At 41.1% G+C, this 12259-nt stretch overlaps 1 protein-coding gene across 1 annotated transcript in view; it reads right to left on the minus strand.

Moving 5' to 3' along the window:
- Positions 1-8050, minus strand: part of BLTP3B (bridge-like lipid transfer protein family member 3B) — a 93533-nt gene extending 85483 nt beyond the window's left edge. Inside the window, exon 1 of the mRNA XM_072655670.1 lies at positions 7983-8050. Coding sequence (XP_072511771.1) covers positions 7983-8035 — 53 coding nt within the window. The 5' untranslated portion in view covers positions 8036-8050. The remainder of the gene's footprint in view (positions 1-7982) is intronic.
- Positions 8051-12259: the final 4209 nt, after the last annotated feature.

Here is a 12259-nt window from a genome sequence, read left to right on the forward strand (position 1 = left end):
CTACGACTCATAATTTCAGAAATTTGTCTAGAACACTGAGAGGCTAAATTATTCCCCCAGCACCACATAGCCACATAGTCAGTGTGTGTTACATGTGGGATTTGAACCCAGGTCTTTATGATCTTGAGGTCAGTTCTCCATACACTGGGACATTTTGCTTCTCAGACTACAACCAAAAAAAGATAGTCCATGATTTTTCCTGACTCTAAGCCCAGCACACTGTTCCCTGTTGTGCCCCCTAGCTCCCTTAGAGATTGAATTTAATCTCCTCTACGCCTGTGGTTACAAACATGGTCAGGTCTCCTCTTCCTAAAATTAAAAAAAAAAAATCCCCCAGCTTCTGGGATAAGAACTCATTGTTTGACAAAAATTGCTGGGAAAACTGGATAACAGTGTGGCGGAAATTAGGCATAGACCCATACCTGACACCGTACACAAGAATAAAGTCCAAATGGGTACATGATTTAGGTATAAAGATTGATACCATGAATAAACTGGAGAAGCAAGGAATAGTGTATTTATCAGATCTATGGAGAAGGGAAGAATTCTTTACTAAAGGAGAGATAGAATGCATTATGAAATGCAAAATGGATAACTTTGAGTACATTAAACTGAGAAGTTTTTGCACAACCAAACCCAATGCAACCAAAATCCGGAGGGATGTAGTAAATTGGGAAAGAATTTTTACAGCTAAGCTCGGGGATAAAGGCCTCATTTCTAGAATATATAGAGAACTGATCCAAATGTATAATCATACAAGTCATTCCCCAATTGATAAATGGTCAAAGGATATGAACAGGCAATTTTCAGAGGAAGAGGTTAAGGCTATCTATAATCATATGAAAAAATGCTCTAAATCACTATTGGTTAGAGAGATGCAAATCAAAACAACTCTGAGGTACCACATCACAGCTATAACATTGGCAAACATGACAGAACAAGAAAATGATAAATGCTGGAGAGGATGTGGGAAAGTTGGAACACTAATTCATTGTTGGTGGAGCTGCGAGCGCATCCAACCATTCTGGAGAGCAATATGGAACTATGCCCAAAGGGCTACAAAAATGTGCATACCCTTTGACCCAGCAATATCGCTACTAGGACTATATCCCCAAGAGATCATAAAAATGGGAAAGGGTCCCACATGTACAAAAATATTTATAGCAGCACTCTATGTAGTTGCCAAAAACTGGAAGTCAAGGGGATGTCCATCAATTGGGGAATGGCTGAATAAATTATGGTATATGAATGTAATGGAGTACTATTGTGCCATAAGAAATGATGAACAAGAAGACTTCAGAGAGGCCTGGAAGGACTTATATGACCTGATGCTGAGTGAAAGGAGCAGAACCAGGAGAACTTTATGCACAGCAACAACCACAGTGTGTGAGAGTTTTTTCTGGTAGACTTAGATTTTTGTAATAACACAAGAACTTCTTACCAAAAAAAAAAAAAAAAATCCCAATGGAGGATCTCAAGGCAAAATGCCTGCCACACTCAGAGAGAGAAATATGGAAGTCACTCACATATTGTAGCAGATCATGTTTGTGTATGTGTATGTGTTTGTGTATCATGTTCTGATTTGTTATACGATTTCTTTCATTTATCTTAGTCTGACTACATAGCATGACTATAGTGAAAATATACTCAATAGGAAAGTATATGTAGAATCTATACAGAATTGTATGTAGTCGTGGGGAGGGAGGGGGGGAGTGGGGGGTAGGTGGGGGGGATAAAATCACAATTGTATGGCAGTGATTGTTAAACATTACAAAATAAAAAAAAAATACTTCCACTCGATCCAGCTACCTCTAATTATTGCATTCTCTTTGACTTTACTGATGACTTATTGGAATGGCAAAACTCTTATTAAGTGTTGTGCCAAGCCCTGTGCTAAGGGCCAGGGGTACTCTTAGAAAAGCAAGTCATTCTCAAGCTCTTACATTCTAATTAGAAGAGACAACACATACAGGACCATACTATTCATGAAAGAATGGTCTACATCAGTAGTGTACCAAATCAAGTAGGAAAGCGGGCCACTAAGCCATTCATAATGATCCCTGCAGCTGCATACTGACATAGAAAACCATACCCTAACTTATCTGTGTTTTAATATATTTTTCTTTCTTTGTTAGATATTTTCCTATAGTTTGGGCAGCACTTGGGAATGTTGCCAACCAGGACGAGAGTCTGATACCTCTGGTCTACACTGATTGGTCCCATTTCATCATCTAGTCACTTAGTCACTCCCCAGACCCTTTCCACATCACTTTTCATGGCTGCTAGTCCACTGAAACTGTTTTCTTACAATCTATATACAATTCTCCTACTTAATCCCCTACACTCCCTCCCTGTGTCACTACAAAAGAGGAGACAGTTGAGAGGTGGGAAGTAGGAGGGAGAGTGTCTTCAGGATGCTTATATAGCTCAGGCCAAGGGGATATGACAAAGGTTGAAGATCAGAGAGAAGTGAGGAGTAGGGATGGGAAGAGGGGTGGAATTTTTCAAACAAAAAGGACACAGAATGGTCACTAGCACGGAAGAAACTATTTTCATCTTCCCCTCTCTGGTATCCCCAAACCGATTTCCTGTGATAAAACTTTAATATCAAAGACTCGATCAGGTTTGGGGATAAGCAATGGAGAATGTATACAGCCACCAAGAGCACAAGGCATAGCCAGAGCAAACCAATCAGCTGCCATGGGGTCAAAGACAGTTTCTCAGAGGAGGAAATAGCCTCTAATTCAGTTGTCAGTGGAGTAGAAGCCTTGAGATCCCCTTGAAGAGGAGACAGAGACCCGTCAGGATACCTACAATTCCAGAATCCCTCCAGCTTACTGGACATTGACATTCTGGGAGATCTGACAGTAAATGGAGATGGGACCGAGTTCTGGGCTTGGACATGCTTGTAGATAACTAGTTTGTTTGGGTGGCCACGTCTGGGGTGTGGCCAAAGATGCTCAGCCCACACCAGAGAAAGCCTGGAATCACACCACAGCGCCCTTTGATACTGAGGGAACCAAATGACAGGGGATCACTGATACTTGGCTTTCATCACTAAATAGGATCAGACAACTCTTCAACAGTGCCCTCTGGTGGTTAAATACAAGAGCAATAATATGTTTTCTTAGCTCTCATCCTCCTGAAGCACTGGGCATTATCAGTCTCCACTAGATTATAAATACCTAGGGGATAAGGACCAGGTTCTATTTAACTTCACACCTTTCCCAGAGTATAGCACACTTGTTTGCATTTAGGAAGTACTTAACAAATAGCTGTTTAATTTAATTTGAGAGCCAGTATGGTGGAATGGGTAGAGAGCTAGCAAAAAAAAATTTAGCAAGACCAAGAGCTGGGTTCAAGTCCCACCTTTGACACAGCCCTCGGTAAATCCATTTAGCTAGTGGGCCAGAGGTGTCAAACACATGGCCCACATAACTCATAACACCTGGAGTAAGTGGGGGGGGAGCCAGATTAAAATGTAATTGGGAAAAATTTAACAAAATGAATACAATTACAACAGAACACTTAATGTTGAGGTGTTTTTCTAAGCCAATATGCATCAGGGATCCTTATGTTTAGTTTAGTGACCCTGTTTCTATTTGATTTTTGACACTCCTACTCTAAGATAAGAAGTTATTGGGAAGATACTGACTTGCACTGGTAGATGGAGCTTTCTCACTTGAGAGTTCCCTATGCCATATATATAATGTATATGTATTATATGTGTGCGTGTGACCCTCTCTTTTGTTTTATGCAACACTGTAGGAACATGGTTTTCTTTTTCCCTTTTTCCTCCTCTTGTAGCTCTTTTCCTGCTTCTTCCTTCTACCATCCTCCTAAATGGTGGCATGAAGAGGGTGTCATTAACATTCTTACACATGCATTATGGGTAATCATATGTGAAGTTCCACCAAGGCTGGGACCCCTTCCTTATTATCTAATCCCTTGACAAATCCCTCCTATCTTTTTAATTTTCATATTTTCTGTTGTGTAATCAGCATCATTCGACTATAAAATTGCCTATCTTGTCTTATAGAAGTTGCTGGTTCCTTCTCAGAACTTAGTCCGCTTCAGAGAGGTGTAATTCTCAATAAATGCCTTTGCTTAGGTTGGAGATGGTCTGAGTCTGTGAATTCTTTTGGGACAACCCCATAACACACCATGAAACTGCAACAATATTTGATACCTCTTTTTCCCTAAGACTCACAATCTAGTCCCATAAAAATGTAGAATCTACCTCTGCAACTTCTCCTCTCCCCATTCCCACTGACACTCTCTTAATTCAGGTCCTCATTACCTCTCACCTGGACTATTTGTAGCATGTCCAGCAAAATTCTAACCTCTGCAATGCTTTCCAACAATATCTGGTATTTCTAGTTCTTTATCCCTTTCTTACAATGTGTTTAAAGGTATCCTTCTTGGAATTTTGGAACTACAGGTGTTATCCTACTTCTCTCTGAGGAACGTAAAAGAATTAATAGTATGTTATAAAATACATAAATATAGATGCATATAAACACTTATACATAGCTGTTAATAAGTAAGGCCTCTCTCTTCTATTAGTATCTTTGTGTATGGGAAGTTTATTTCCCCCTCACTAAGGAATCTGAGTTATCAATTCCCTTGTAGAATCTCAGGGATTGCTCCTACAAGACACCCATCTCCCAGCCTCTTGCATTTTCACTGACTGTCCCCAGTGTCTGGAATGTTTTTTCCTCCTTGCCCCCTTCTGGCTTCCCTCAAGTCTCAGTTAAAATCCTACCTCCCATGGGAAGCCTTTCTAGATCCCTCTTCATTCTAGTGCCTTCCCTCTCTTGATTATTTCCAATTTATCCTGTGTTTATCTTGTTTGTACACGGTCATGTGCCTGTATATTAGATGTGTACATTAGATAGTGAGCTCCTTAAAGGTGAAGGCTGCTTTTGCCTTTCTCTGTATTCTCAGTTCCTAGCACATAGTAGGTGCTTAATAAATGCTTGTTGACTTGACCTTAAGCACCTTTGTGAGGGAGGCCTTTAATTCCATAATTGAGAGAATCCCCCCAGGCCATTCTCTCCCGACTCCTGCCAGGTAATTGGCATGTATCCTCTAAGTAGCAGGTATCTCTTGATTTTGGCTTTCTTCACTCATAAATCCATTGTGAAGATAGTTTCTCAGCAAGTTGGGGCAGACTGTTTATTAGATTAAAGGTAATGAAAACTCAGAGGACCAGAGTATCATTTCTGTTGTTTTCTTTCATTTGCTCCTTCTTATGAAGAGAAAAAGTCATTTTGGCTCTTTCTCCCTCACACATTATGTTCTTTCAGTTTGCTGAAATAAAGTTTCCTTGAACAAAATTAATGGAAGTCCGAGATGAAAATATGCAAATCATTCTAAATGAAAGCTTGTGGTTCTCCATTTAACATCCCATGGTGGATGCACGTAGAAATCTACGACAAGGAAATCTTGAATTCAGTATGTACCACGACTGCAAAATTCCTCTCCATTAGTTTTAAAGTATTGATCAAATATTGAACAATACTAAATTAACTGCAGATTGCTAATTACACCAGTAAAAATTATTTCCTTTTAGGTTCCTTTATAGGATCATAGATTTAGAACCTCAGCATCAAGTCATTAATCTTTGGTTCTTATCATTCAACCAATTCCAAATTCACATATATAATCTAGGCCACTTCTCTCTCCATCACAAGGATATTGTAACAAGGACATTACAAAGGGGAGCATTCTCTCAGTCACCTATCTAGTATCTGTCAACACAAGGAAGTATTTTTAGTCTGGCCTGATCAGCCCTTGATGAAGCCATGGTCCCATGCCACATCTGCTCACTGAGTTGCTGAATAGCAACTGGAAGTTAAAGAGGACTCTCTGAGGATGCCAAAGTGCATTTACTTAGGGGCCTTTATAGATGAGAAAGGCCAGGCAGGTCTGGGTGTCGCTGAGTCAACATTTGTCTTCCAATAATAAAATAAACAGAATGTGCAATCATCTTTTTTAAAAAAATTAAACTGTTGTGGAAATGCTTATTTTATCCCATAAATTAAAAAGGAATAAAAAATAAAAAAAGATAAAGAAACTGTATCAGGTCAAGTGAAACAGGATCTAAGCAACACAGCAAACATTAACTCATCTTGACTTTGTAATTTAAGTCTGTGCAACGAATGTTTGTTATCTACATTTAGATAAAGAGAACATTTATTAAGCTCCTACTATGTGGAGGAAGGGAACACACATTTCTGGCCAAATGGAGATGGCAAAGAGTGGGGCCATGAAGGTCCTTTAGATACCTGGAGAGGATGCTGAAGGGAGACCCTTAGACCACCATCTTCCTGCTGATGACACCTTCCCCTTCTTTCTTGGCTAGATCTTGACTCTTCTCCCCTAATTCTTGTGCAGGGAATACAGAGTTTCTCATCCACTCTGACTGTAAGGTCCACTCTTCTAAATTGGGATTGATTTGGCCTCTCCATTCCATCTTCTTCCCCTTGGGCAGACAAGGTTGCTTATGCCACTTGGATAAACAGGGAGTCAACAATCACACTTTTTCCAGTAACATGGAAGACCATCAGGACTCACTATCTTCTGTTTTGCTCTGCCTTCCAAATCCTGAGGCATGGTCATCTGACCTGTTGATATGCCTGAAGGACCCCTGGGCCTTACCCTGTAGATAAACCCTAAGGACCGCAGGACTTCTCCATCTGCTTTGCAGCTGAATCCTCCTATGCACCATGCTGGAATGTGATGTTCCTTGAGAGCAAGGACTGAATTGTTTTCCTGTGTTTACCAGAACTTAGCCCAATGCTTGGTATATAGTATGCACTTAACACTTTCTCCCTATCCTCCATCCTCTTGGCTCAGGACCTTTCCTCAAATGCCACTAAAAAAAAAAACAACAACAGATCATCTGCCAAGAGCTCCCTCTTCTCTCCTCTTTGTCACATATCACTCAGATGCATTTACCCTTCATTCATTCATTAACCCTTCATTCATCCTTGTTTCACATGAAGAGGTGGCCCTTTACTGGCAGACAGGCTCAAGGATAGAGCCCTGGGCCTGGAGTCAGGAAGATCTTAGTTCAAATCTAGCCTCAGACACTTAGTAGTTATCTGACTCTGGTCAAGTTCCTCAAATTCTGACTCAGTTTCCTCAGTTATAAAATAATAGCACTGATCTTGTAGGGTTCTTGTGAAGATCAAACGAGGTGTTGGATAAAAGCATTTAGGACAGTACAGGACACATAGTAAATGCTATAAAAAGTTACTCACTTCCCTTCCCCTTTCCCTTCTCCTTGAAAAGGCACCACCTTTTCTACCCACACAAGTGATTCAATTCCATTCAGCCTTCTCCAGCAGATTTCTTTCCATCATGTCTACTCTCTTACTAATTTTTAACCTGTCTCCTGGTTGCTCCCTATAAATATACCCGGGTCTCCCCCCCCTCAAAAACCTTCACTTGATCCATTTATAAAGAGGAGAGGGTCCCACATGTAGCATGAAGCCCATGTGTAGAGAAGGGCCCACATGAAGTCTGTTGATGTGTGGCTCAAAGGAAGGCAGAATAGACATCTGTAGACTCTTCCCCTTCTACCCTTCTAAAAAGGAGATGTTTATTCCTGCCAGAAGGGGAAGCAGGAGGTTAAGCCAGAGGCCACTCTGCTCACCTCAGAGAAAGAGGGTACCAGGCTGGAAGTACATCTGTCTGCTCCCTGAAATAATAGGGGATAGAATTGGGTTCCATTTCTGGGGAAGAGGAGGGACCACAATCTCTATATCAAAGGCTTGACCTTACTTACTGCCAGTTCCTCAATGAATACACATAGTGAATAACTAAAAAGCCCATTTAAACAAAATGCAGCAAAACGCTAATCAGAGACGGTATATGTAGGAAAATATATACCAGACAATACAGAGTAAAGGAGTTCTCCCACTGGGAACAAGTTAACTCATCTTAACAAAGAAAGAGAATCCTGGATATCTTACCCACGGAGAAACTCCCTGAAGTCTTTAGGAAAGCAAGCTGGAGAGAGGGACATGATTCATACTGCCTGCTCCTCTTGTGTCTTCCCAGAGGCTTTCCATTTAGCAAACTGAAATAAGAGTTGGCCTCTTCCATCTTCAGAAGTACCTGCAGTGACTTGACTCAAAGTTTTATTCTTCTCCTGCTCTAAAGCTTTTCCAAATGGACTTCTGGAGGCTAAGTCTCTCTTGCCTCGTCAGCTCTGACCCACTCCTCATTCCGGTCAGGAGAGAGTCCCATACCAGTGTGCTTTGGGACAAGGATTACACATCCGTCCCTACTAGCTATCATCTTATATCTCTTCTGCCTTTTGTGGCTAAACTCCTTGAGAGGCATGTCTATAATAGGGACCTCCATTTCCTTTTCTCCTACTCTCTTCTTAACTCTTTGTAGTATGGCTTCCAACCTCATCATTCACTTGAAACTGCTCTCTCTAATTATCTACGGTGTCTTAATGGCCAAATCTGATGGCCTTTTCTCAGTCCTTCTCCTTTCTGATCTTTCTTCAGCCTCTGACACTGGTAATCATTCTTTTGTCTTTGACACTCTATCTAGGTTTTCCAAACACTGCTCTCTCCTGCTTTTCTTGCTACCTCTCTGACCACTTCTCGGTCTGTTTTGTTGGCTCTTGAAGCAGGTCATGCCTGACCATCATGAGGATCCCCCAAGGTTCCTTCTTAGGCTTTCTTTTATTCTTTCATTTGGGGGTTTCATCAGCTTCTAAAGACTTCAATTATTATCTCTCTGTGAATAATTCTTTTTGCCTATTTTGACCTCATTCCTAACTTTCAGTCTCACATCTTCAACTACCTGCGTCATACTTGATGTTCCATAAACATCTTGAACTCAATGTGTCCAAAGCTGAACTCCTAATCTTTCCCCCAGACCTACCTCTTTTCCTAACTGCTCTATCCCTTTTGAGAGTACCACAATCCTTTCAGTCCCCCAGGCTCATTCTCCACGCCTTTCACATACATAGCCAATCAGCTGGCTAGTTCTCTTTCTACCTTTGTGATGTCTCTTATTCTCTGACATCTAGTACGGGCCCTCATTGTCTCATACATAGACTATTCTAAAGCCTCTCCAACCCAAATCTCTCCCCACTCTAGTTCACCCTCCACTTAGCTGTCAAAATTGATCTTCCTAAATTGCTGATCTGATCAAGTCATCCTTGTACTCCCACTCAAAAAACTCCAGCAGTTCCCTATTACCTCTAGGGTCAAATATAGAACCTTCTGTTTAGCTTTTAAAGCTTTTCATAACCTGGGCCTTTTCTAGTTTTTCAATCTTCTTACACTTTATTCCCACCATATTTCCTTTGATCCAGTGACATTGGCCTCCTTGCTGCTTCATCTCCTGACTGGGCATTTTCACTGGCTGTTCTCCATGCCTGGAACACTATCCCACCTCATCTCTGCCTAAGTTCCTTGACTTGCTTGGAGTCTCAACTAAAGTGCCACTTTCTGCAAGAAATCTTTCCCAGCCCTCCTTAATCTTAGTGTCTTCCCTCTGAGACTGCTCCCAATTTATCCTGTCTTTTATATATACACTGTTGTTTACATGTCACCTCCCCCCATTAAACTAAGAGCTTCCTGAGAGCAAGGACTTTTTTTTTTTGGCCTTTCTATTCCAGCACTTTGCAGAGTACCTGGCATATTTTTATTGAGTTTTCATTCATGTCCAACTCTTCCTGACCCTGTTTGGGGTTTTCTTGGCAAAAATACTGGAGTGGTTTGCCAATTGTTTCTTCAGCGCATTGGACAGATGAGGAAACTGAGGCAAACAGGGTTAAGTGACTTACTCAGGGACACATGGTTAGTAAGGGTCTAAGGCCGGATTTGAAATCAGGAAGAGGAGTCTTCCTGACTCCAGGCTTGGCACTCTCTACTTTGGGCCCCTAGTTGTTCTGCCTGGCACATAGTAGGCGCTTAATAAGTTCAAGTTACTTTTTTCATTTATCCCACTAATTGGCAATTAGATGGCATATGGAATAGAGTGGTAGGCTTAGAGTCTGTGTTCTATCCTGTCTCAAATGTATACTAGCTTGTATGTGACTGTGGGAAAGTCACTTAACCTCATCAGCCTCATTTTTCCTTCTGAAAAATGGGGATAACATTGGTACCTCTCTCCCAGGGTTGCATGGCTCAAATCAGGAAATTTTTAAAGTGTTTTACAAATCTTAAAATGCCTTATATATTTTAACTATTTCATTAATTCAAGAGCTCATATTGTAGTATGGGGGAAGACAAAGGATGTAGGGTATAACATCTAAGGGGGGGGGGGTAACTGGGAAAAGCTTCCTGAGGTTCTGCTGGGCTTGAAATAGGGGAAGAGTTAAATTTTAAAAAATTGATGGTTTTCTGTTTGTATATTACCTTTATTTTCCAATATACCTATTCCCTCTTTCCTTATTTTCCTCAACATGTTCCATGATCAGAGGAGGAGGCCCTGGAGGCCATGAAGTCCTATGCAAACAGAAGCCCAGGGAGAGGACAGGATCACAGACCCAGAGCTGGAAGTGTCCACTGAATGAATGACTGCAGAACAGAAGAAAAGGTGAAAACCAGCTCAGCAAGAGTAATGAATACATCAACAAGACCACAGGATACAATTCAGTCTACACTTAGAGTTTTCAATCTCATCACAAAGGGAACTCAGTGCACTTTCTTATGCCTCCCATTGGACCAAGCCTGGTCCTGATAACCACACAATGTCAGGGTTTGATTCTTTGGCTACTGTTGAAAGAATGGAATGATTTCAGCAGGTAGAAATGTCAACTCAAGTAAAGCCAAGGAGCATTTATTTAGTGTCTACTATATGTCTACTGGGAATAGAGAGGCAAAAATTGGACCTGCCCTCAAGAAGCTGATAATCTAATGGAGTAAACAGCATGTCAGTTACCATGTACAAACAAAATAGGAAAAAAACAGAAATAATCAGCACAGCGAAGGCACTAGCATTAACAAGATGGGGAAAGGCAGGCTGTAACAGTCAGCTTTAGGTTTGTTTTTTTTAATTTTATTTTTGGTGGACTTGAAAATCATTTCCTCAAAGTTATTTTTTCTCCATCTTAAGTATGTCATAAACTTCCCTTTCTTCTTTTATACTTTCTTGTTAATTTTTTTTTGGCTTTTCCATTGGTTTTATTTCTGAACATACCCCTTCCCATTTTAAGTTTGCCCTTATAAGAAAGATAAAAAAAGAAAAACCAAAAACAGTTCAGTAAAACCAACATACCTACTATGTCTGATGAAATGTGTTGCACTTTGCTCTCATAGCCCAGTTTTTTCTTCAGTGAAAGGCATTTCCTTTACTTTCCAGGACATTTATCCAACAGATTATTTTCCTTCTAGCAAAGCACTTTCACAATATTCAACACACCATACCACTAATTAGCTTGAAGAACCCAAGTGAATCATGTCACTTCCCCGGCTCTGGGTTCACTCATCTGTAAAATGTAGGGGTTCAACCAATTTATCTTTGTGATTGCTGCCAGCTCTGAAGTTCTATAACTGTATGACTTTATCCTGCAGGCATACATTTGCCATGTGGATGTGGTAATTTGACTTGAAAAAAATGATGCCTCGGTGGATTTGAATTAAAATGCGTGTGTGTGTGTATGTGTGTAGAGACAGAGAGAGAAAGAAGGGAGGAGAAAAGAAAGGGAAACAAAGGGAGGGAGATGGAGAGAGGGAAACACACAGAAAGGGAGGAAGTGGTCCAATCTGTGAATTCATTGGTACAGGCCACTCCTCGTGAGGAAAACTGCCTCTATCTTTAGAGAATTTTATTTTTTAACTGACCCTATGATTTCTTGAAAGTGGAGAGCACTCAACGAGGAACTTCCTTTATCAATAGAGATCAGTACCTTTTCTGCGGCAGATAGTCTTGGAAAGGTTCCTGGGTGGATGGGAGACTTGACTTACTCAAGTCTCTGGATACCTGTCTGGATATGTCAGAGGCAAAAATCCCTGAACCCAGCTCATCCTCACTCAACTATCTACTTATTCTGGGAGGGCAGCTAGGTGGTGCAGCGGAGAGAGCACCAGTGCAGGAGTCAGGAGGACCTGAGTTCAAATCTCACCTCAGACACTTGGCACTCACTAGCTGTGTGACCTTGGGCAAGTCACTTAACCCCAATTGCCTCCTCCTGGGTCATCTCCAGTCATCCTGATGAATATCTGGTCACTGGATCCAGATGTCTCTGGAGAAGTGAGGCTGGTGACCTGCACAGCCCTCC

The sequence above is a fragment of the Notamacropus eugenii genome, chromosome 3, assembly GCF_028372415.1.
Source record: "Notamacropus eugenii isolate mMacEug1 chromosome 3, mMacEug1.pri_v2, whole genome shotgun sequence".
NCBI classification, from domain to species: domain Eukaryota; kingdom Metazoa; phylum Chordata; class Mammalia; order Diprotodontia; family Macropodidae; genus Notamacropus; species Notamacropus eugenii.